The 25,196-nt window shown below is 38.4% G+C and overlaps 2 protein-coding genes across 9 annotated transcripts in view; one reads left to right on the top strand and one right to left on the bottom strand.

The window, feature by feature from the left end:
- The window catches only part of LOC109037713 (small subunit processome component 20 homolog), a 28,733-nt gene extending 20,737 nt beyond the window's left edge, over positions 1–7,996 (top strand). Inside the window, exons 12-18 of the mRNA XM_019052506.2 lie at positions 233–476; positions 1,162–2,048; positions 2,786–3,149; positions 3,580–3,830; positions 4,703–4,852; positions 5,308–5,577; positions 6,375–7,996. Of these exons, the coding sequence (XP_018908051.2) occupies positions 233–476; positions 1,162–2,048; positions 2,786–3,149; positions 3,580–3,830; positions 4,703–4,852; positions 5,308–5,577; positions 6,375–6,515 (2,307 nt within the window). The 3' untranslated portion in view covers positions 6,516–7,996. The remainder of the gene's footprint in view (positions 1–232; positions 477–1,161; positions 2,049–2,785; positions 3,150–3,579; positions 3,831–4,702; positions 4,853–5,307; positions 5,578–6,374) is intronic.
- A 911-nt stretch (positions 7,997–8,907) lies between these two features.
- nwk (FCH and double SH3 domains nervous wreck) overlaps positions 8,908–25,196 on the bottom strand; it is a 170,843-nt gene continuing 154,554 nt past the window's right edge. For 7 of the 8 annotated variants that reach the window (XM_019052531.2, XM_019052530.2, XM_019052532.2 and 4 more), the window contains 8 exons: positions 23,792–23,967; positions 18,763–19,093; positions 17,210–17,433; positions 16,228–16,354; positions 14,602–14,835; positions 13,459–13,493; positions 12,162–12,462; positions 8,908–10,972 (listed from right to left, as the gene is read on the bottom strand). In XM_019052531.2, coding sequence (XP_018908076.2) covers positions 10,746–10,972; positions 12,162–12,462; positions 13,459–13,493; positions 14,602–14,835; positions 16,228–16,354; positions 17,210–17,433; positions 18,763–19,093; positions 23,792–23,967 — 1,655 coding nt within the window. In that variant the 3' untranslated portion in view covers positions 8,908–10,745. The remainder of the gene's footprint in view (positions 10,973–12,161; positions 12,463–13,458; positions 13,494–14,601; positions 14,836–16,227; positions 16,355–17,209; positions 17,434–18,762; positions 19,094–23,791; positions 23,968–25,196) is intronic. The other variant, XM_072305575.1, reaches the window with a different exon arrangement.

Raw genomic sequence — 25,196 nt, 5'->3', positions numbered from 1 at the left:
AATAACTCTTTCTGATGTTGGTGCCTTAAGCATTATTCAAATCACGTCATCACTCACAAAGTGCTTGATTTTGACTTTTTCAAAGTCTTAAAAGTAATATTTTCCTGTAGATGCTGGTAAGAATGTTGGATTTTTTGTGCGTAGATAAAATGTATTTTTGTTTTCAACTATAATATGAAAATAAAACCATCATAATAATAATTGTATTTTGTTTGATTTCTGTTATTTACAGGAATTAGCTTCCAGCTTTGTGCACCAAAGGATATTTAGAGTTCAGGAATGTTTGCGTTACATTGTCCTTGGTCTAGTGAATAATCAGTTTCTTTCTACTGAGGCAATGCTTATATTCGCATACGGTGTGACGTCACAAAGCATACCTGCTCTCCTGAAAGGACTCGAACCTGAAACAAACCTTGATGAGAAGGAAAAAATCCTAGCTGAAAGAAGAAATCCAGATTGTTTTATTATCCCTCCAGGTTAGTTATTTTCTTCTCATGCGCCTCTTCTTATCTTCGCCCGGTTTTTTTTCTTTTTCTTTTTTCCTATTACAACAAATTTCCATCTTTTTAATTTGAATGTTCTAAAGTTATTGGGGGGGGGGGGGGGGGGGCATGATTGAAAATTAATTGTTTTCCAACCTATCTTTTGTTGTAAAAAAAACTTTTTGTATTGGTTTTTCTTATTATATTATTGGAAGATTTTCCTCACAAAAATTACGCTTTTGGATAAGAACTGATTGAAAGACGGGCCGTGGCCAAGTCTTTTAAACCTAGAGCTTGTAAAAATTGCTAAAATTTGAGAGTTAATAAATTTTAAAGAGTTGTTAACATTTTAAAATACATATATTACTAAATTAGCAGTCGGTCGCATAAATAAAAATAGAGTCAAATTGTAAAATACTACGCAAGCACATTACTCAGTCACTGCCCTGAGCTCAGGAAAGATCTAGTGATATTACGCGTGTGCAGGATCACAGCTTTCTGACTTTGGGTGTGAACGGTTTCACCTAGCTGGAGCTGCTATTGTTTTTTTATTTTTATTATTATCATTTTTTTCGATCTATATCTCTGTCTTTGGAAACGAAACTCACTTGAAGCACTCATGACCATCATTCAATGCCTCTTTCACAATGCTAAACTATTTCTTCGCTTCTTTTTTCAGCTCCAAAAGAAAGGCCAAAAGTGGAGTCGCATGTCTACGCCAAAACAAACGCCCACATTCTAGTTGAATTTGGTTTGCGGTTATATCACTATCTCCTAAAGAAAGAAAAAGTAAAAGATCCAAGCTATCATCCTCATCTTGATCCACTCGTATCCATCCTTAGTGACTGTTTGAAATCTGGTAAGGTGCGGCTGACCATTCTGGCATGCAATTGTCTATGCTGGGTTCTAAAAATAGACTTACCAGCTCTTCGAGCAAATATCAAAGTTATTGCGCAACAGCTTTTTGATCTCCTCCACAAGTATGCAGCAGCAGGACTAAGCAAAGGTGATAACTTTGAGCTAGTCCAGGTGTCTTTCAAAGCAATGTCAACCCTAGTCCGTGATGTCAAGTACCACAAAATAACCAAAGCTCAACTTCGCACCCTACTTTTGTACGCTGAACAAGACTTATACGACTACTCGCGGCAAGCTACCGCATTCACCTTGCTCAAAGTCATCATTGGGAAGAAACTCACAGCTCCAGAAATTCATGCAGTGATGGAAAAAGTTGCGTCCCTGAGTATCACTGCAGATTTGCCTCACGTCAGACTCCAAGCACGGCAAGTTTTCCTTGCTTTTCTGTTGAATTACCCGCTACGGAATAAAATTGAACAACACTTGACATTCTATCTGAAACAGTTAGACTACGAACATCAGACTGGGCGGGAGTCGGCATTAGAAATGATGAACGCAATTATAACAACGTTTCCTGATTCAATGCTTGCAGGCTACGCAGGGCTCTTTTTCCTATGGCTTGGTCCAAGATTGGTCAATGATTCTGCACCGGAATGTCGTAAAATGGCAGCTGCTTGTATTCAGCGCCTGTTGTCACGCTTGGGAAAAGAGGTCAGTTCATTTATTTATTTCTATTTGTGTCTTTGACAGCAGTTCTGAGTAGGGTAGAATGAAATTTAAAATTCAAAATTTGACCTTGATATCCATTATTCTATATCAAAACTTCTAAATTTTTTTCTTACCTTCTCAGAAATGAATGCGCCTTGGCTAATAACTGTCATCCCTAAATCATCTTGGGAGCATTTAAGTAATCTTCTGAAAAGTTCTGCGCTTATTACATCTGAGTTTTTATTGAATAATTAAGCAATTTCACTTATCTTTAAGTGTGTTGTGAACATTTCTGTAATGTAGAAAAATTCTTGAAGTCCAACATAGAAAGTGTCTTGTTTAAAGAAAGTATAAGTTCATTCAAATGATCTCAAAAACCTGTAATTTGTAGGAAGTAAGTAAGTAATCATAATCCCATACATTTTTTTCAAAACTCTTCAAGATTTTTCGTCACATGAGATATTTTTAATTTTGCCTGCTAGTTTTATTTTCAATTTCTTACTTATATTTCAGGGAGGGAACAGTTTTTCTTTTAAGCAGCTTAAATGCTGTCTTTATTCGACGTTATTGCTGAAGATCAGGTTAGAGTTTAAAGTTTAAGTTTCTTAGGAACGAAAGTCCCTTGGAGGAGTAGCTGTATTAAGTTGACCAAATTTTTGGTGGGTTAGGAAAGGGCAGTTTTTATACGAGTACATAATAGTCCATAATTGTATGTATAATTCTTCCATTATTTTTATCAGGTTGTTGACAAACTCTTTGACATGGTGTTGGTCTGGGTGAAGCATCCAAAAACAATTTACCGACGATTATCAGTCCAGCTCTGCGGGATATTCATCAAGCATGAGAAGAACGAGTTTAAGAGGCGAGTAGAAACGTTGTTACCGGTTGTGTGTACGCACCTGATCGGTAATTTTGATGAAAATCAACCAGGGAGATTTGTCCGGATTCAAACAAAAGAAGCATTGGAGGAAACTATGGATGGTGGAGAGGTTTTGAAAGACCATCATCTTTATCAGCTGCTAAATATGTTGGTCAAGCTTTGCGCAGAGTGTCCAGAAGTACTCACGAGTGATGAGTTCAAAGATTCGCTACAAGCTATCAGTGGTAAGTGTTTTGTAATAAGCCTAGCCACTCTAGCAGCTGATTTAAATTTTCTCTGTAGCTTCAATTTTATGTTTGTTAAATACCTACTCAGTCAATAACTGCAGATTAGATTTTTCTGTAAAGTAGACAAAAACCGTGAACGAGGAAGTTGTGAGTCAAGTAGACCGAGAAATTTCTGAGTCAAAGATATTTTAGGCGAAGACAATCGCAAGCTGAAAATTTCAGAAGAATATCTTCTAATTTTAGTCGTAAACAAGCCAGTATAGTGAGCATATTTTCTAGGTAATAGGATCAGAATCACCCTTTATTTCACAAAAATGAATCAATCCGTAAAATATAACGCTGCTTTCCGGCAATAAGAATTACTTGATGTCATTCATATAATGAAAACATATGTAACTTCATTTTAGCTTTTTTTTTTGTTTTGTAGCAAAAGCTCAAGAGCTTTTGGGTCACCCTCATGAGTGGGTGCGGTTAGGAGCGGCAGAATTTTTGTATTCCATGATGAGCTCCACACCACCAACCGATATTGCTACCCTGGCCAACATTCCAGTCGCTGAAGCAGAGCTTGGCTCTGGCTTTTTACGCTCCAATGTGCGTGAAAGTTTGAAGTCCCTCATATTGGACCATGTCGATCAACTCCGGCCGGGAGCCCAAATTCTTGACAAATTATTGATTCAGGTAAGGAACAACACTTCTTCTGGGTTTCTAAAAAATAGTAGACCAATTAGTGCAAGGTCTGCTTAACTCAAGATCTTAAAGCCATTATCTTAATTCCATTGGTCCCTTTTTTTGTTCCTGTGTTCATTCCTTTTCTATTATGATACTTGACACAGGTTTTTAAAATTCCCTAAATGGTAGTGGGATTCTAAAATTTAGTTCTTGTATTTACAAATGCATATCACATGTTGATGATGAATCTTTTCATGTGTATTTATTTTGATTGCAGTGTTTCAGAATTTCTGTTCTAAATTTTTTTATCCGAGAAAATAAGAAAAATCGGGGAAAATGAATACACATTCCTGAATTAAAAAATGAATGATTTTCCCACATTAATATGAACCGTGAGAAGAAGTTTGCAATATTGCTGAATGTTAATATTATTGGGTTTTTAACTTCATCGTTGGTTTTAAGATTATTTTAACCACTATTAGCAGTATTAAAAGTCTATAAATTGTATTACCTAAAGTTTGGTTGTAAAATTAGTGTCATTTGCCTCCAATAGATCACAAAATCTGATAGAATAGGAGAGAGAAAGAGTGGCTTTTTGGAGTTTTCTTAATAACTTGATTTCTTTTTCGTACGAGTTATTTCGAGCTGTCTCATTACACTGTTTTTGTGTAGAAACTATTTTACTTCATTCTTTTTTGTATTATCTTGTCAATTTAGCTAGTAACAAGAAAGTTATTTCTGATTTGTTTCACGGTTGTCGAAATTTTCTCCTACAGGATAATATCCCCACCAGGTTGAAACACTGTTAAAGTTTCCAATTTTGTTCCAATTGCCCTCTTAATTTTCTTTTCCTTAATAATTTTTTCTTGCTGTTTTTTTAGACCATGAAAAATCTAGTATACATAGCTGAAGTTTTAAAAGATGTCCAAGAAATGGAAGGGGAAGTAAAAGTCTCGCTAATTTGGCTGGTCAGGAAACTGAGGCAGCGAATCAATATGGAACTAGCCAGAGCTCCCTTAAACACAACAATCGTAAGTCCTTTCATTTCTAAAGTATTACTTGTTTTAGTTATCAACTCATCCCTTTAATTCTAAGTATAAAACATTAAACTTTTGTTATTTTCTCTCCCTTTGATGTAAAGCATGCTCGAGTTTCTCCAAAAGAAGATAAGAAAAAAATAGACTCATAAAAACTGGTTTTGAATATAAAAAAAAGGAAGACCAAAATTATTTTTAGAATACTGAGGAATTGACTTGCTGGGTCTCTCGAAAACAAAAGCATTTTATCCGAAGTCAAAAAAGAACCTGCCCATTAACTTTCAAGATGCAGTGCTTCATTTAGAATTAAATGACGAGGTTCTTTTTTGAATAGATTCAATTTCTTGGGCTGAAAAGTTTCAAGCCTTTAATCCTATGTATTGCAAAATATGGAAATATTCAGTTTTTCATCTTCAGTTCTTACAAAATTTTGATTCTTGTCTTTCCAGAGGACAATGGTTTTCAATTGGTTCGCGGCCCTAGCCCTAAAATTCACGAAAGATGAGCTGCGTCAGATAATATTTCATGCTCTTGCTCCGATCGTCCGTGAGCTGACTACGACTGAAGCCCACTTGGAAGAGTTGCGTGGCATTGCCAAAGAGGTCTCTGGATATTACAAGCAGAAATTTGGACTTCAAGAGTATTCGCAGTTGGTCCACAAAGTCCAGAATCGGTTAGACATCAAACGTGCTGAGAGAAAGAAATCCCGTGCTCAAGAGGTAAAAATCTATTTCATTTTCGATTTTTGTAATTTTTGACGTTTCTAGGCATCAATTACATTAACTTGTTGATATTTTGGTGGTTAAAGTTTTCTACAATAAAAAAGTCAAATCAATGTTCTTGCAGCTTTTCAAACTTTTGCTTCCTGCAATCTTTCTGAAAAGCTTTTTTGAACATCAGAATTAAGTTTGACTGGCGGAAAATGATCTGTGATCCTTTATTGGTTGAAGAGGTGCGTCGAAACCTTTTTCGAGGAAAAGCACGCCAACTCTGTAGCTTGAAATTTTTACAGAATATTCCGCTGACTGAGAACAGAAATCAAGGAAGTTTTTGAGAAATTGTGTTGTCTAATTATCCAAGGAAACAATTAAGTATTACAGGAAGTCTGCTACGGCGTAAACAGCAATACGTGGTTTTGCACTTTAGTTATCGGTTCTTGTTGTTATTTAAATTAAGAGCTCTCCAGAATCTATTGGCATATTTTAGATTTTGGTATGAATTGTGAGATCTTATTGTCTCAAATCTTCAACAACACTGATGATTAAAATAATTTCCAATGCATTTTCTAGTTAATATCATAGTTTTTCCAGTGGCAATGCGTGAATGATCGATTATCGATATTTTCCTATTAGGAGCTGTATTAAATAATTGATTTTTAAGGTGTTCATTGCAAACACCCGGTTAATCAATCCTTTTACATAGGGTTAAATGGCAGATCCATTGATATATTGCAAAGCATGTTACACCACGCCACTGAGTGTTTCATATTTTTCTAATTTTTCTAATCTTTATCCAGGTCATTAAGAATCCAGAGAAAGCAGCCAAGAGGAAAATCAAGAAACAACTGAGGACCAAGGATCAAAAGAAACGTAAAATAGAGCAATTTAAATCTGGAGATCGCAAAAGGAAGATACAGTCTGTTGAATTTACTGATTAATGACTCGCTGTCTTTAGAACTAAGTTTTGGCTGTGATTTTATTAAGTTAACAAGTGCCTAATGATTGAACGAATTCTTCTTGGGTTTTGTGGTGTGCATAGATTTGTTTGACATTAATCTTTGTTGCGCTGATATGGGAGGAAGCATGTCTTACTATCAAAGAGCTTTTCTTCACTGTTAAGCTTTTTGATCAAAACGTATGAAAATTTAGGCAGATTTAAGGTTAAAAATAGAATTTAATAATTTTTCTTTTCAACTGTTCAACTACAGTAACCTAACAGGGCATTGAGACGGCGAATCTTCTTTTGAATTTTAAAAGTTTGTTTCATTAAATTTAGCTCCAGTGTACTTGGGAATATTTGTCTTTAAAAAAAGAATGCTGACTTAGCAGTTTCCTAATTCGTTGTATTCTGTTGCAAGTTTTAAGAGTTTTTCAAAAAGTTGTATAACTGCGTAATATCTACGCACTTAATTTCAAAAATCATTCAAGCATGACCTTGATGGTTTTTAAAAACGTAGCACTCTATTCCTCCGTTTTCTTTTGTCTGGATTATCTGAGTACATATCGTATGCTTAATACAAAAATATTCAGGTCATCAATTTTGTGTAGCTAACTCTAAAGGCCCCTGCCATTTTGATAATAAATCAAACAGCTGACATATTACATAGGGTGTAAGGGAGATAGAGAGCTGAAAAAAGGGAGAAATGGGGAAAAAAGTTTACCCCATAATTTCTGAAAAACTCACGAAAAAGACCAGAACTTTTTCCCCTAGTCTGATTTTCCGTATATCATATGATTATTTTCATGCCTCAAAAAAAGGTCCAAAAAATTAAATTTTCAAGAGTGAAATGGAGAACTTTGAGGTCAAGTTCCAGACTCTCTGTAGTAATGGTTCTTCCGCACATGTCTGTTGCTAAATGATCAATCCTAAAATCAAGATATTTTTCTATTTTTTTTAGTAAAATTTGGTTAAAGTTGGCAATGCATAATTTCAAAACAAGCCCTCAGCAAAGTCAGTGCACAGTAATTTTATGATGAAAAAGAAGGAGTAAAATTGATAATGTTTTATTACTCTCATATATATACAACAAACAAATAACATACGGTAATATCTACAATATCATGAAATATCGAAAGAATAGTAAGAAACTAGGTTGTGCTTTTCAAAGCCAAGGCAAAGAAATGAAACGAGAAACAGCTACAAACTAACCTGAGCTATTGAAGGTGGTTTCAGACTAAAATGACAAGCAGTTGAGAGAAGTGGGCAACTCAAGGCCCTTTAAAGGATAGATGACAACAAGGTAGAATATGAATTATACACTTTTACTGTTACTAGATATCCTGTTATAACGTCAACAAGATAAGAATCTCATGAAATTTTCCTTTTTAAATTGATCCTTTGAATTTTAGGAGTACCCATGAAATGGATTTTCATGACCTAAGGCCAGCGGTCAATGACCTGCTAAATCTTGCGATCTTTCAGCTCATTGAAAGCCAAAATTGTCCACTAGAGATAGAAATATTTCCCCATTTTATGTCATTATTTTATTTGGATCTTGTAGAATTGTGTTTATTGTTTGCATTTTCCTCTCCATTTCAAAAGCAAGAAACTGAAAAAGTCGGCATAATTCTAGCAAATGCAGCATACTCTTTGCACAGCAATGATCTTTTTCTCAAAGATCAAACTGCTCAAAAAAGATGATATGGAAATTGTTTGTACAGAAGAAAATTGACCTCCCTTTAAACCTAAAAGTTAACTTCCAAGGAATTTCATCTTGTGTCCTTGTTTTTAATTAATTTTTCATGTATATTTTTCACTTTTTTTCGCTCTAGTTATGGATTTCAAAAATGGTCATCTGTGATTTCTTTAAGTTTAGGTGTTAACTGTGGCAAGAAGTTCCTCACTGCTTTTAAAGATGAGTGCTTTCTTTATTCTCCCAGTATTTCAACTTTAAATGCTTTAAAGATTTCATATTTTCGGGAAATTATTTAATATCTTGTAAATGTGTTCTTTTTATTTTATAATTTTTTACGCACTTACATTAGGAGACAAAAACTTCTGGTCACAGTGACTAGGTTCAAAGTTGTAACCAGGTTCGAAGTTGAATTTTGCAAAGGCCTAAATTTTCTACTTATGTACATAATTGTGAAGACTGAAGAGGCAAATTTATGTACAGATGTATAATATCTATATTGACTAGATGTAGCAACAGATTTAAAAATACGAAGTAGGTACTTAAATTTATGCTTTATCTTCTTTGGAGACAAAGTAACTGTTTCAGAAAATAACATCAAAACAAATTTATCACATTTTGCAATTAAGAACTACTATTTCTGCTCATTTTAGAAACAGATTATGTTCCATTCGTTTCCCTGTGCAGATGCGTGCTTTTATAGATGATCCAAAAATAGTAGCTCCTCATTGCAAAACGAGGTTCAAATTAGTACATTATATAAGATACCCATACAATAAAAGTAATCGTTTAGCCTTCAGATATAAAATAAAAAGGAGTACAGGTAATCTCAACAATTGTCTAAAGGTAATATAAAGCTTAAGTAATTTGTTCAGCTTACAAAGAAATAACAAATTGGTTTAGAAAACAGATGACTTTTTAAAAATAAATTACATCTCTAAAAAACAAACATGTTATAGCACATAAGTGCTCTTTGTCTGTAAAATCATCGTTTAACTAATAATTTCTAAAGGTTTTCATTGCAAACGTTCATTGTCAGTCATGGGCAAAATTTGCTTCCATTTATGTAAAAAAGTATTTTCTAAATGAGTATAATAGTGATCATGTTAAATTAAATTGCTTTTCAATTGATTAAAAGCGTCAGAACAATTGCAATGATCCTCTTGTTCTGTTTCGTATGTTGCTATTCGTAAGTTTTTGTTAATGAATGTGATTCTTTACCTTTTGTTAGTTAAATAAAATCCATTCTCAATGAATTTCTTGGCGCTTTCCCTCCCTGTCAACACATCTACACTGAAGACTTCCTGTGAATAATTCACCTTTTATCCAATCAAGAATACATACTGTATCAGAACCTTACATACATAATTTATAACGGATAAACAACACCATAAAATTTTCCAAAAATTAAAATTAAGAAGAAAAAAATCTATTTGGCATTAAAAAGAGGAAAATGTGTATTCTGATCTGATCTGTGTTCCCAGGTGTGTACAAGAACAAACTACATACATTGAAAGAAAAAATAATCAATAGATTAAGTATTCTCTCGATCATTATTTCCATGATTTTAACTAAGGTAATTTTAAAAAGAAGGAATTCTCAACTGAGGCGTGCTTTCGTGAACATACAAACATGCACACTGCATTCGTAAATGGGCGTGCGGAAATTTTAAGGTAGGGAAAGCTTTTCCCTGTATACTTGAAATTCAGCACAGGAATTTCAGCAAACCTGGGAACACTGGTTCTGATCCACATCAGGTATGTTTCCTGCCTCGGAGGCTCCACTTGAAAAAGCAAGGAGGCTGCGTCTCATCAGTCATTTTTAAATTAACTGCGGCTTAAGCCCCCTCATGAATTATATCGAAAAATGACTACCACCAGGAATACAATAAGAACACTGTAAGGCTGCATTAAAATTTCCTCGAAGCCCTCGGACCCATAGGTGTCACACTTTTGCATAGAGCAAGTGTGAAAAAATCCTTGAGGAGGAGGAAGATCAAGAACCTACTCAAGGAGCAAAAGTTTCAGATGCCCTATACGTCAAGTAACATTTCTCGAGAAAGGGTCTTCCATTATTTTCCTGTGCGGTCCTCCCCAAGTAGCATTTTTCAACGGAAAAATCGCGATTTGTTGCGATTTTGTCGGAAATAAAATCGCTAAGATCATCAACATCTGAGCGATTATCCTCGATCTTGTTGCAATAAAATCGCGATTTTATCGCTTGGCAATTTATCGCGATATTATCGCAACAAAATTCGCGATATAGGGCGATTTAATCTCGATTTTATCGACGAAAATTGATCGCGGTTTTATTGAACGAAAAATTGCGATGCATAGCGATTTAATCGTCATAAATCGCAATTTTTTATTCGATAATATTGCGATAAATTGCCACCGATATAATCGCGATAATCGACCGATAAAATCGCTGTTTATCGCGGTCACTGTCACTTACTTGGGTCAGTGTTCTTGAATTGAAAATTAATATGGCTGTTCGAAATGAGCTGAAAATTCTAGAGATGATGTCGAAGAGTATTTATGCGTTGGACTCCTTCAAGTCTTGGAGTTGGGCCAGTTGATGGGGCTCTAACTCATCCGGGATCTCTCCCGACTGGAAGGAAGTGGGCACTGCTTTCAGTTCGGGCTGTGCTTGGGTTGTGGGTGCCGGGTAGGCTTGCGAATTCTCCGCCGTGCTCGGCCCTGTGTCCTCCTCGCTCCCGGTGCTACTGCTCAGTGGAAACGGAGTTGGCTCTCGGGTGATACCTGATACAAATTTCCAACAGATTCGAATTAATTTCAACTGAACTATGGTTATGAATCGTAACCTGAAACTATCCCCAAACAGGACAGAGCAATGAAAATCTTGGAACAAAATTGCGATTTATTGCGATGAAATTGAATTTTTTAACCATAAAATTGCAGGCCCAGGTAAGCTACAGACAAAGCTATAGACATAGCTGTAGACATAGTTTTAGACATATCTTTAGAAATTGCTATCAGGGCCGGATTTACTTGCCGCCCATGGGCCGCCTGTATTTTGCCGCCCCCTTCTCATATTCGTTTTGAAACATCAATAAAAACCATCAAGTGAAGTGCCGGATGGGGAGAGGTGCATAAGACGCGTTTACTTGTGTTGGAAACATTTTTTTGCGAAAGCCCTGTCAACACTACTAGCAAAAGTTCACGGAACTTTGCGCGAAAGTTCAGTTCCGTAAACCTAACTCTGTGTGGACAAGGCCTTTCATTTGTAAGCAAAATTTCATGGAACTTTGCGCGAAAGTTAAGTTCCGTGAACCTATTTCTATGTGGACAAGGCCTCCGATTATAAGAAATGAACAAAAAAATTATGGAAGAACAAACATAAATGTGGTTCAATAATTTTTTTAACTTCTGCCACCGCGCCGCGCTGACCGCACTGTGTTTGACGCAATGCGTGAAGTCTTCATGCAGTCTTGTAGGCGCCATGCGTTTCACGTCGACCGCCGCTCACCGCATTGTGTGTGACGCAATGCGTGAAGTATTCATGCAGTTTTGTAGGCGCTAAAGTGTGTTAAATGCCGACTGCTGCGCCGAGGGCTTCTCCTTTTCATCTCAAGTCTTCGTCATCATTGCTCTCTGCACCGCGCCGTTTTAAACTCGACTAATTAAAGGTTCTGTCTCTTGTATCACCGAAAGACGACAAAATTAGAACTTCCTATACTCTCTGGAAATGAGAAATTTTGTCGCCTTTTCTTGTTTGTAATTTTATTTCTGAATCCAATTTTTTTTATACCTACATTTAAAAAATTGCAAAATTTTCCGCCTTCTAAAATTGCTGCCATGGGCCGCGGCCCATGTGGCCACCCCCTAAATCCGGCACTGATGACTATAGACATATCTTTAGACATAACTTTAGACATAGCTATAGATATAATGAGACAAATCAGGGGGAAAAACGGATTGAAGCTTTTACCTTCGGCGGGGGGCTCGTCGAGTCCCTCCTTGGCGGCGGCGTTCTCCAGTTCCTCGTCGCCCTCCTCCCGGGTGGGCGAAGGGGTGGCGGCGGCGGTGGGCGGGGGTGGAGGCGGCGGTTGGGCGGGCGGCGACGGCGGCGGAGGCGGGAAAGGCGTCCCCGCCTCCTCCATCATCGGCGTCGCGGCCGTGATGACGATCTGCGCTACGCCCAGACCTCCGCCGCTGTCCGCGCTGCTCGTGCTTTGCCTCGTCTTGGACTTCTTCGGCGCCGCCTCCGCTGGCGCGACCTCCGCCGGCTCCTGAAAAATTAACCGGATTTTACTGAAACGCCGCATGAGCCTTCAGACGTTGCCACATTTCCTTCAATGAAAACCGAATTCACTGGAAAAATTATAAATCGACGGTGTAAGCCGGCAATCACATATCTCGTTTGCGGTGTCTGAAAATCTCCGCCTCTATAATATTTTTTTAAAGGAGAACAAATTGACATCATTTCTTGAAGTTTTTGCAGACTTTTTTTCACATAGAGAAGAAAAATCGTCAAGACAGTTTTAAAAAATTGTCGTTGAGTAGATTTCCGTTTAAAAAAATAAAGTATGATAGGTAGGAAGTCTGCGACGTCGCAAACCGAGTTATGTGATTGCCGACTTACAACGTCGAAATATTTTCCTTTCAATTTTTTAGACAATTTTGTTTGCAATATGATCGCAAATATCTGGAGAGTTGCAGGAAAAATAAGTAAGCACGATTTTCCTCAAAAACAGATGTTTTCTTGTGTTAATTAACCGGATTTTACTGCCGTGCTAAGGAAAAACCCTGTGCGAGCCTCCAGACTTGCCACATTTCCTTCAATAAAAACCAAATTCACTGGAGAATTGTATTGTAAATATTTTCCTTTCAATTTTCAGACAATTTTGTTTGCAATATGATCTCAAATATCTGGAAACTTCAAGGAAAAATAAGCGCAATATTTCTCAAAAACACATGTTTTATCCAGGAAAATTTGGCAACTCCGCTGGCGTGACTTCCGCTGGGACTAGCACGGGGGGATAGCAATTTAAAATTGCTCTAATTTTCTGCCGAACGGAAAAAGATGGAGAAAAAAGTTCGTGGATTAATATTAGATACTTCATGTATTAGCTCTATTCTTTTTATTCTTGCGTTCGAGTCTCCAGCAATACAGCTGGTACTACAAAGTGTCTGCAAAAATGTCACGTGTATTCATGTATTATGAGAGCAGATGAATCAGATGAAGAAACATTTATTTGTTTGTTCGGAAGTTTGAAGAGTCTTACCTCTATTGCTTTGCTGCTATCGTCGCATTCATCATCTGGAAAAAAGCAAAGGGACGTTTCTGTAATGATAAAATCTTAGAAGATTCTAGTAATTAGACAAAAATTTCGAGATAATTAGCTTATTCTACGTAGTTTTAGGCATATTATTGGTTGCGCTTGGTCTCGAGGCTCACCGCACAGTGGAATGAGTCAATCAGAGAGATCGGACATGAAATTGTTGACTAAAACTGCAAATTTTGATATTATTTTCGTCATATTTTGAAGTTTAAGAGATGTTTTGAGAAGAGCATTTCACGAGAAAACCAATGGAACCACGTTTAGAACCTCAAAGTTTCGTAAAACCGGAGTTAAAATCGATTAAAGTTTCAAATTTTGTCCGACCTTTCCTATTGATTCGGTCCACTGTGCATCGGAGCTTCCTGAGTTGAGAAACGAGTGTTTTTTTTCTGTTTTTGACCGTTCTTCAGTATTCACGCCCTTATTTGCCAGTTGGTAGTTCTTGGCTCCGATGAACTCTTGGAGAATTTTAGACCAGAAAATCGGACTCGGCGGGTCATCTCCAAGCAGAGGCGGATCCAGCAATTTGGCAACACCGGATTTCCTCCATTTAAACCTATGCTAAATAATCGATTCTTGTCGGAGCACCTGGCCCCTCCAAGGATCGATACATTTCTATCGGTTTAAATGGAGAAAAGACAATGTTGCCAATTTGCTAGATCCGCCAATGTTTACAAGGATATTAGCCTCATTTCAGCCCGATTGGAGAAATTTCTATTTATACCCCAAAAATTTGGTACCTGTAACCTCCACTGTCGATTTGTCTCGATTTTGGACAGGAAAAAAAAATTGAGATTGGTGTCGAATCATAGGTGGTTTGGGGCGTGGAGTCGATTGCGCATGGTCCCAAGACTCGCCGCACAGTGAGTGTATCGAGTCAATTAGAGAGGTCGGACATGGCATTTTTTGCTCAAATTTCAAATTGTGATGTCAAAAAGTACTGTACTAAAACAGCACTTAAATATATTACATTGATACATGTAGAGAAAATATTTAATAACGTAACGGTAGAACGATCTGTGACGAAAAATGAGCGTGTAGGCGGTAGGCTCAATTGAAAGTTCATCCGTAACTAAACCTACTCACCGGCAACGACAGCTATCTGGACCGGTGGGGGTGGCGGCATACTCGGTGGTGGCATACTGGGCGGTGGCATACTTGGCGGTGGCATACTAGGTGGTGGCATACTGGGAGGGGGTCCGGACTCGCCATCATAATCCTCGTCGAACTGCGAATCGTATTGATCCTGCTGACCCCGCGTCAGCTCCATCGCAAAGCCCTCGGACTCTTCTCCTTGCGCCCCTTCCTTCGATCCGCCTGCTAATGGAAAAAAAGGAATGAAAATGTAAACATTTTAAAAAATAAAACAGTCTGCAATCTCGCTAGGTTGAATTCTCACGGAACCAGTGTTCGAAACTCACAGGAGCCAACGCGCCAAATGCGCCTAAAAAATCGGCCATGGCGCCTAAAAAATGAAGGCTCTGCGCCAACGTGGCCCCTAAAGATGCCCTAAAATCTGGATTTTTACAGGAAGTCACATAAAGAAAGAAAAACAAATCTATTTGAATTGAAAAAACTCAGAATTTTCAGCGCTACAAGTGAAAGCTTGCTTTTTCTATTCTTCACGATTTCATTCTTAGTGCTTTTGTCTTCCCCAAGTTACAGCTACTTACTAGTTCTGTTACGAAAACATGTTGCGTCTAACATTTCACTAAATGCGCCGTAATATATACGCAAAAAGTCAATTTGGCCCCTAAAAAATCTTCAATGGCGCCTTAAAATCGGGCTTGATGCGCCAAATGGCTCCTAAAACGCAAAGGTGAGTTTCGAACACTGCACGGAACCGATAGAGATTTCGACTTAAGCGGATTTAGGTCGTATCCTTTTTGCCATTACACACGATATAGGCACGAAAATTCGAGTTAGACAATTTTAGGTCACTTATAAGTGAGTTTTTATCTAGCTTTACCGAATTTTCTAAAAGCCGGTTAAAAATTTAAATTTATTATTTTGTGAATTTACGAATTTTATTGGGGAGCATCATAAGTCACAGATTTTGAAGCTCTTACCTCCTTTCTTCCTTTAAAAATACTATTACGTCATCATAAGTCTTTTGGAAATATTTCACTCTTTTATATCGCTCATTTCTCTTAACTTTTCCCTAATAAAATTGAATTTTCGTCAGACTGGTTTCCTGGAATTCCTGATTTTCCTGGATATTTTTCATTCCTGGTTAATTTCAGTATTTCCTAGTTTTTCTTGGTCCTTTTATTTAGGATACCTACAAAGGAAGAGTATAGACAGGTCGATAATTTTGAAACTAAGTCGTAGAGCTTTTAGGGCCCAAAAGGGCAGCCAACCAGGAATTATCCTGAGTGATCTATTATTATACAATTTTTACTACCCGTCGTTTGTAAAGTACGTATTTGATTTAGTTTTAGCATAAATTCACTCATTTTTGCGAAAGAGCTTTTATTTATGAACATTCTTGGTCATCTATCTTGGTTTGATATTGGAATCTGAAGATTGGCAGTGACATTTTTTGGGTTGAAAGGTTGGCTGCCCTTTTAGGCTCTAAGACCTCCAAGTTTCGACAAGTCACTACTCTCCCTATATAGGTTCTCTACTTATACCACCATGATCCTCGCCTTACTCGCCAGGTTGCGAAAAATGACTTGATTGCGTCACTGAGAAGATGAGGCAATGGCTTACCGGGTGGCTCCGGAAATTCGTGGATGGGCGTCGGTTGGGTGACCATGGTCTGCGGAGCGAGCAAGAAAGACGGGACATCTGGTGGTGTGAACACAGGCGGCGCAGATCCAGGTGGAGTATCCTCTCCCTGAAAATCATAACCATACCTTTTTCAAAAGAGGAGCTGAAGAAATGCAGAGAGTACATTGGCAGAAAACTGCCTGATAACGCTTGGAAAAACATTCTAACGCTCAAAGTTGATAAAGCAACCTGTTAATTGCAACAAGTTGCGCGGTGGCTAAGTAGTCTGCTCTACTCCATGAACACAAGATTGTTCCAAGATGTGCAAAGCCAAGTGGTGGCCGAGTCGTCTACTGCATCAGACGCCCCCGTATAGAGTCTCGGGCCACGGGTTCGATTCCTGAATCCCTGACCTTTCAACTATGCTTAAAAACATGTGTAGGCCCCTAACGGTATTCAAAGTTTCAACTATGGCCTGACAATCATCTTCCGTTATTTTACTGCGATGGTTCTTCAATTGATCACAGATGAAAGCATCCTTTTGATTTCGGATTTTTTTTCTTTATTTAACACAAACAAAAATCTTTTTTTTAAAAGGCAACATATCGTAATTTTCACGGAAAAAGAACCGACACTGATAAGAAGCTTGATGGCGCAGAGCGCCCTCAGGGGGTTTGGGCCGGCCGCGCATTCCGTTTGGAACTTACAGGGTTTCTACTCAAACAGGCTGCCCGAAAATCAGTACTTTTTCAGTACATTCCCAAGAAATTCAGTACCTCCTCAACAGAAAAATCCGGCACTTTTTTAGTAACTTCATTTGACGAAATTCGAAAAACTTTAAAAATTTGAATTCCCCCTCAAATTTCGACAAAGATGACAAAAATTCCGGACCTTCTTGCGGAATTTCCGCACTTTTTCAGCATTTCCAGACCGCCCTCAAAAAATCAGTACTATTTCCGGACTTGTAGACACCCTGACTTACCTCAGGCGTGAGGGGTTCGCCGTTCTCTCGACACTCTTCGACGACGAGGGAGGGGAAGAGACCCTTGACGCCGTCCACCTCGCCTTCCCACCAGCCGTCGTCCACGTTGTCGTGGATGATCTTGCGCAGGATCTTGATGATCTGCCCCTCGCCAAAGGAGATCTCTTCCGGACACGTCGCTTCGTAGTCGTACAGGGCCACGCACCACGTGCCTCCGGATATGTCTAAAACACAACCATTAAACCAGCCGATTTTTTTTTTTTTTTTTTTTTTTTTTTTTTTTTTTTTTTTTTTTTTTTTTTTTTTTTGTGCATACAGAAGCTGCGTTTTAGCTTATGGTGCGTGTCAAATGTGATTTGTACCTCAAAAAAATTAATTTCAACACATGCCGATCGAAAAATAAAAAATGTGTTAGTTTTCAATTGCTGAGTGTTTAACAGTGATATTCAGAAATTCCTCAGAAACAATATATTTTCTGACATCTTTATAATTAGCTATCACCTAGAAATTCATGTATAAACACACGCTATTTCATGTACGCAAATATTTCAAAATCATGAGTTGAAAAATGCTGACTCCACGAGTTTAAATATTGTATATTAACACAGAGCGGAGCGGCCGGCGTGCTGCTAGCGGGAAACTCGCACTGGCGCCTACAAACCTAAGGGGATACGTCACGCATTGCGCAATGCGTGAAGTATGCCCTTAGGTTTGTAGGCGCCAGTGCGCGCTCCGCGCTAGCCGGCCGGCCGCCGAGCCACGGTGCCGTTGAGTGACGGACTTTTGACGGTCATTAAGTGAAGGAACTCGGGATAAAAAAGTTTTGAATCCCGGAACTTTTATAATTCCCGAAATGTTCCGCATCTTTTGCATTTTCTGGACTTTTGAAAAATCTAAAAGGATAATCCCAGAGCTTTTGACGGTCATTAAGTGGGAGACCTCGGAATAAAAAAATTTCGAATCCCTGAACTTTTATAATACCCAAAATGTTCCGGATCTTTTACATTTCCCGGAACTTTCTCGGCACTTTGGAACAAAATCTAAAAGGAATCCCGGAACTCATATAATTCCCAAAATGTTCTGGATCTTCTGCATTTCCCGGAAATTTTGAAAAAATCTAAAAGAAATCCCGAAACTCATATAATTCCCAAAATTTTACGGAACTTTCCCGGCACTTTGGAAAAAAATCTAAGAAGAATCCCGGAACTTTGGAAATTTTTCTGAATGTCTCGCGGAACTTTCATAATTCCCAAAATGTTCCAGATACTTTCCATTTTCCGGAACTTTCTCGGCATTTCGGAACAAAATCTAAACAGAATCCCGAAACTTATATAATTCCCAAAATTTTCCGGATCTTTCGCATTTTCCGGAACTTTCTCGAACCTTTTGAACAAAATCTAAAAGGAATCCCGGAACTTTTGAAATTTTTCTGAATTTCTCCCGGAACTTATGTTATTCCCGAAATGTTCCGGAACTTTCTCGGCACTTTGGCACAAAATCTAAAAGGAATCCCAGAACTTTTGACGAACATGGAATAGAACAGCGGGACTGACCTATGTTTGCGGGGCGGTGTGCCTCGCGGGTGGTGACGGTGGTGGCGGCGCTCTGCTCGGACTCGGGTTCCTGCTCGGCGTCGGCGTCGGCGTCGGCGTCGGGGTCTTGCTCGTCGATGGTGTAGTCGACCGAGGAGAAGGAGATCTGCGTCTGGAGCTGCGGCCCGGCCAGGCCCGTCGCCGGCTGCCACTCCACGTCCAGGTAGTTGTGCGGCACGAAGCCCTCCTCGCCGCGGTAGTTCCGCGCCCGCAGCCACCCGTCCCCGTCCCCCTCTCCCACCACCTCCAGCTGCTCGTTCTCGATTATCGAGAGCTCGTCCGGGTTCTGCGCCTGTAAACGTCCGCAATGTACGGATATTAGATGCCCAATTGTAAAATTACCCTATCAAAACGGCCCTATGGAGGCTCATGAGACGTAGGCGGATTTAGGGGAGGGAGTAGGGGGAGAAGTAGGGGGGAGTAGGGGGAGTAGGGGGAGTAGGGGGGAGTAGGGGGAGTAGGGGGAGTAGGGGGAGTAGGGGGAGTAGGGGGGAGTAGGGGGGGAGTAGGGGGGAGTAGGGGGGAGTATCGAGAGCTCGTCCGGGTTCTGCGCCTGTAACCGTCCGCAATGTACGGATATTAACCTCTTACATAGTGAAGTTTTAGTGAAAAGTTTACAAAGGTGCACCAAAAAAAAGGTGCTGTGCACGGGACCCGAAGTTTAGGTCATATGGATCTCTGAAGTTTTCGGATTGAGCATCCGAACACTTTAGATCAAGCTGTCGAGGTTCGGATCACACATCTGAAACTTCAGTTCTTACATCGGAAGTACTCCGGTTTTCACATCCGAAAAACTTCGATTCTCACATCTGAAGTACTTCAGATGTAAGAACTGAGGTTTCAGATGTGTGATCCGAACCACGACAGCTAGATCTAAAATGTTCAGATGCTCAATCTGAAAACTTCAGAGATCCATTATGACCTAAACTTCGGGTCCCACGCACGAGGTTTTTTTCTCCGTGTGGTAACACCACAAATGTTAAAAAAATGTGCGACAACTCTTGGATGTTATCATTAACACTCTGTTGTTAAGGTAGCATCCTAGGATGTTACTTTTACATCCTAGAATGCTACTTTGCTACAACTCGAGAATAGCTGACGACACAAGCAATCAGCTAGACAATTAGCTTAAAATGCTGACAACTCTTGGATGTTGTCAATAACACTCTGTTGTTAAAGTAACATCCTAGAATGCTACTTTAACACCTGAGTGTTGATGATAACATCCAAGAGTTCTCGCGCAATTTTTTAACATCTTTCTTTTCGATGTGGGAGACCTTTGAACTCGCATTAAGATTCACATTGTAAGTGGAAATCTGTGAGGTGTGAATGAAAGTGTGGATGGAGTGCGAAAGAAAGGATGTTATAAGTAATTAAATTAGTAACTTATGTGTTTTAAAATTTCTAAAAGAAGACAGAGAATTAGCGGCTCTGGTGCTTGCACTAGAGCTGCTATTCCGGACGGTCCCAGCTGGGGAGTATCAATGCAGCATGTTACATTGTAGAGACCGCGCGTTGGTTGATGGGAATCGGCGCCATTTTCGGCTATGTTCCTTGTCATGACTTTATTTTATTGCCTACTGTTTTATTGTTAGTCAATGCTATGTTGTGTATTGTATTTTTGGAATCATGGTGATACAGTCAATAATTCAAAACTTGTTTGTGCTTTTATCTCGTGATGGAAAAAATGTACTTTACGTTCAAAATTTGAAAATTTGAATTTTAAAGTTTTCGCGGTTAAGGAAGCTTTAACCACTGGGTTGGAGCTTCCTAGTTAATTACTCGATATCAGCTGATAGCAAACAAAGGTTACCAGGGAAACCGTAAACGTCTAACAACTATCGTGGCCATTGGGGCGATTATTGAAATGATATCGACTGTATGTCGCCGCTTACGACAGGACATAGCCCTATCTTAACTGTGTAATATATCGCAATTCGATATTGTTTTGATTTTTAAAAGGAGCAATTCATTCATACAGTTCCGATTAGTTTTGGCGAACGGGCCCTTAACCTACGGCACTCGGCTCATGGGAATTTTTTAACTTGTCCTGGACGGACTCGTCTGTAGCGCCTCGTTCTTCGTTGTGTGTGTGATTTCGTGAAGAAGTTTCTATGGCAATTTGCTTTTATTTGTGAGCTGTTTTTTCCATTCCGGGAACATATTTATTGAAAACGGCGACTTTTTCAACAGTCCTATTTTTATCTACAACATCTAAGTGGCCCTTCATAATCATTTAATTTTGGCCCCTGGCCAGAAAAAGGTTCGGAAATTGCAGTGATTTTGCCGAAAATGCTGAAGTAAGTAAATTTGGGCATTTTTTTTCCTTCTTCAAACTCTGTGGAGAAGCACTTCTCCTCCAGTACATCTATTTTTTTACTTATCTCTCGCAAGGTACATTTACAGAAGGTGTGTTCCAGTATTAACAGTTCAGATTCGTGGTTTTTTTATTATAACGCTTATTTCGGAAAGCAATTATTACATTGTTCAATTCTACTGACTTTCAACACTCGATTATACTCCCGGCAAATTCTGCAGCAGCGTTTCAAATGTTGACTCTAATGCTTCCAACAGCCATCCGATGTCTAAGGGTTTATCCCTAGATTTAGGGATTTTCCGGAATTTCCAGGGATTTAGGGATTTTTCAGGAAATCTAGGGATTTTTTTTTGATGAGGTAAAGTTACCAAAAATCAACTTTTTAACCTCAATTCTAGCTTCGACAATCGAAAACATTTTTTCATCTATATTTTGTAGGCCTTTTTGGCAACACTATTTTCCCCGCAAATAAGCCGGAAATTAAAACGATTGCGTCCTTCGATGTACTTGACATTCAACTGCATTCAACCTGTTAATAATAAGAAATCAACTAATATTCTTTCATTTTATTGGTCTGGATTAGCACTGCTTTCAGAGAGCGCCAAAATTCAAACGAGCCAATCAGATTTAAATATTGCAAATCGCTACATCGAATGACATCATGATTCTTCGTTAAAAATGGCGCTTTTTGCAAAATCTAGGGATTTTTTAAGTATATTTGAGCAAATCTGGGGATTTAGGGATTTTTAGCGAAATCTAGGCATTTTTTTTCTTCCCCGCTAGGGATTTAATATCGGAAGACTGGCTTCCAGTATCGTAGCGTTGATCGTCGCTGATGTCGAAATGGAACCTAATGCCGGACTTACTGTAACACCTCCATTCCTCAATTCCGGTGAGGAATACGTCTCTACCCTTAACTCAATATAAATATACAAATTGATAAGTGAGTGCTTTAGTCTCCTGAAAACAGAATTGCGAAACTTAAAATTGGAGAAAAATGATGAGTAAATGAAAAAATGGAACCAATTGATGGGATATGTCGCATGCCATTCTGACACAAAATATGGCGTCTATTGAATCACCTTAACTAAATAAAATAACCAAATTTTCAACTCTCAACACACTATCAACTATCAAATTTCAAACTATCAAAATTTCCAACAATGACAAAAATGATTGTAATATACCTATAATGTAATGAAATATACACGCTCTAATCATTTAATTTGTATTACCTTTATGTTATGTACCTACATGTTATACTATTTTTATAATAAATTTTGCCAACATGCTTTTCAATTCAGTCTACAACATTTCATTCCGACGTGGCAATAATGATTTATAATGCCCCTAATCCATTAAAATGAATTACAATAGTAATGCCGCATTATAATGTCGTATTATACATCGCAACGATTCATGTCCTACTGATTATTGATTATTGTAAGATGAATTCTGTTTTCTCTGATTGTATGTTTCATACGTGCGAAGCAAGTACGGGTCACTAGAAACGTGGTTCGTACGGGTGGCTGATGAAATTGATCTTCGAATACCTTTTGATGAGCTAGGGAAATGGAACCATCTGCATCTCATGGACAATAAATAGTTGCCGTAATTAAGGTCCCGTGATTAAGGTGCCGTGATTTAAGTCATAAATTCTTCATCTAATTCTTGATTCATCTCCAAAATGTCTGCTAAAGCTTTCATGCGCTTCTCCTTGTATGCATGAATGAGCAAATTGGGTATCGAACAAGCGGACACTTTTTGAAAATTCAGATGATTCTGGACAATATCGTACAGAAGTCCACGAGCTGCAGATAGAACCATTACCTCTAGCTCATCAAAAGTTATTCGAAGATCATTCAACAACCTCTTTGACAAGTTGCAAAAACTTTTCGTTAACAATAGTGTCACACGGTACTAGGAATATTTACTATTTAACGAACCTTATATTTCCCTGACTCAGTCCTAAATTATAGAAGTATGCGTTACTTTTCCAGCAATCCAAAAAAACAATTATACAAAAAACCAATACCTACACTTTCAGATATAAAAATGCAAATTTTTTGCAGCCTCGCTAAACGACTTATCAACCAGAGATTTTTTAGGAAGCGGACCTCCAAAGAGCTTTCAAAATTAAAAGTATACAACAAGTGATAATGCCATGTATTCGCCATATCAAAGCCCAATACACATTTATACACCGGCTACGTAAATCTGCTAAGTTACAAAACATGAATCGACAGTTGTCGGATTGTACATCAATGACAAAATGTGTCTAGGCCCTCATTCTTGACTACAACTACTGCCCCCAGAGCCGCTCTCCGACGCCAATGCGTCGGAGCTTCCTGCTTGTTTTTTAATTCCTCTTCTTAGATAATGATTATCTAACGTTACTTTGGATATTTGATGAGATATTGATTTGGATGAAATTTGGATATTTGATTTGTTTAGTTTATTTAAATCACTTAAATAGATACAAGACGTATTCTTGTAGTAGTTACGTTTTACCTAAATAAAATTTCTTTTAGATATTAGATGCCGAATTGAAAAAGTTGAGTTTATTTTTCGGTCGATTCATGCCCATTGAATCCACACTCTCCACCGTTGAATGACGACAGGAACCAACACCTAAGATCATGCTAAAAATCGATGTAAAAAAGGTAAACTTACGGTGTAGGAGTAGAGTGCTATACATTTGTAAACACTTCCTGGTTCCACCTGAGGCATAGGATACGTCTCTGTGTCGGCAACGTCTGCGGTGTCAGCGTCTCCCCAATCTACTTTCGTTGGATCATCCCATCCTGCCGTCAGTTGCTCTATCCTTTGCCGCTCCTGTTCTAACATGGCTGTCAACACACCAACAAAAGTTAAAATCGTTACCAGATTTTTTTTTTTTTTTTTTTTTTTTTTTTTTTTTTTTTTTTTTTTTTTTTTTTTTTTTTTTTATGATGGTTAAATTAATTTTAAGAGCAATTTCACTTCATTGGACAGCCAAAAAAATATCGACATTATTACAATAGAACTTTAATTCTTTGGTTGCTCTTTTAAAAATTGTAATGATAGAAGAATGGGGCAGTTGCGCTGGTCACAGAATCGTGTTTTGATGTTTGATTCTTCTGGGTACCTTTATACTGAGAGTCAAGACAATTTGAATCCATTTCTGATTGGTTCCCGTATTTTAGGCCTCCACAGTGTCACAAACGGGAATAAAGATTACATTTTCACCAATTGCAAAGATTATAATCTGGAATGGACCAGGGAATTACGGGTTCGGCAAGGAACAAATGGAATGAGAGGAGGAACGGAGAAAGGCATTTGAGAATGGGCCGATCAAAGATTACGAAAAACGTTCAATTTCTGTAATCTTTATTCCCGTTTGTGACATCCATGAGCCGAATTGTCTTGACTCTCAGTATAAAGGGACTCTATTCTGGATCAGCAAAAAATAATAAAATCTATCAAAACGACAACTTTCTGCGTTCGATATTAACCGAGATATCGCGCTTTGAAAAGTCGGGTTTTTGACGTCATCCACCGCGGTAGTGACACTTTTGATTTCTTCCACCTTGTTTTCATCCGAGTTTCACGTTGAGTAACTGGCACAAATGTGCGTCACACTGACTGATGGAAGCACGGTGGAAGAAACCAAGGGTGGCACTACCGCGGCGAAAGAAACCAAAGGTGGCACTACCGCGGCGGATGACGTCATAAACCGAACTTTTCAAAGCGCGATATCTCAGTTAATATTGAACGTAGAAGGTTGCTGTTTGGGCTGATCTTATTATTTCAGCTGATCTACCATATCATCAAACGTCAAAATACAGTTCTGTGACCAGCGCAACTGACCGATTCATAAATAGTCATTTACCGGACCGAGGAACTCGTTTTTAGGTACATCCTAGTATAAAAGACAAGGATATACCTGTGCTGTTTTTGTCCAAATTTTGTCTAATTTGAGCCAAAAGAAGTGAAATTTGCAGTTGATAATTCTGAAGATTTACATAGTAAAATGCAAATTACGAGGGGAAATTTGGCAACATTGAAAATTAGGCACGTTCTTTCGTGAGGGTACACT

This window comes from Bemisia tabaci, chromosome 10 (genome assembly GCF_918797505.1).
Source record: "Bemisia tabaci chromosome 10, PGI_BMITA_v3".
Taxonomy (NCBI): domain Eukaryota; kingdom Metazoa; phylum Arthropoda; class Insecta; order Hemiptera; family Aleyrodidae; genus Bemisia; species Bemisia tabaci.
Note: the sequence above shows the minus strand (reverse complement) of the source record. Positions and strands in the feature narration are given on the sequence as shown.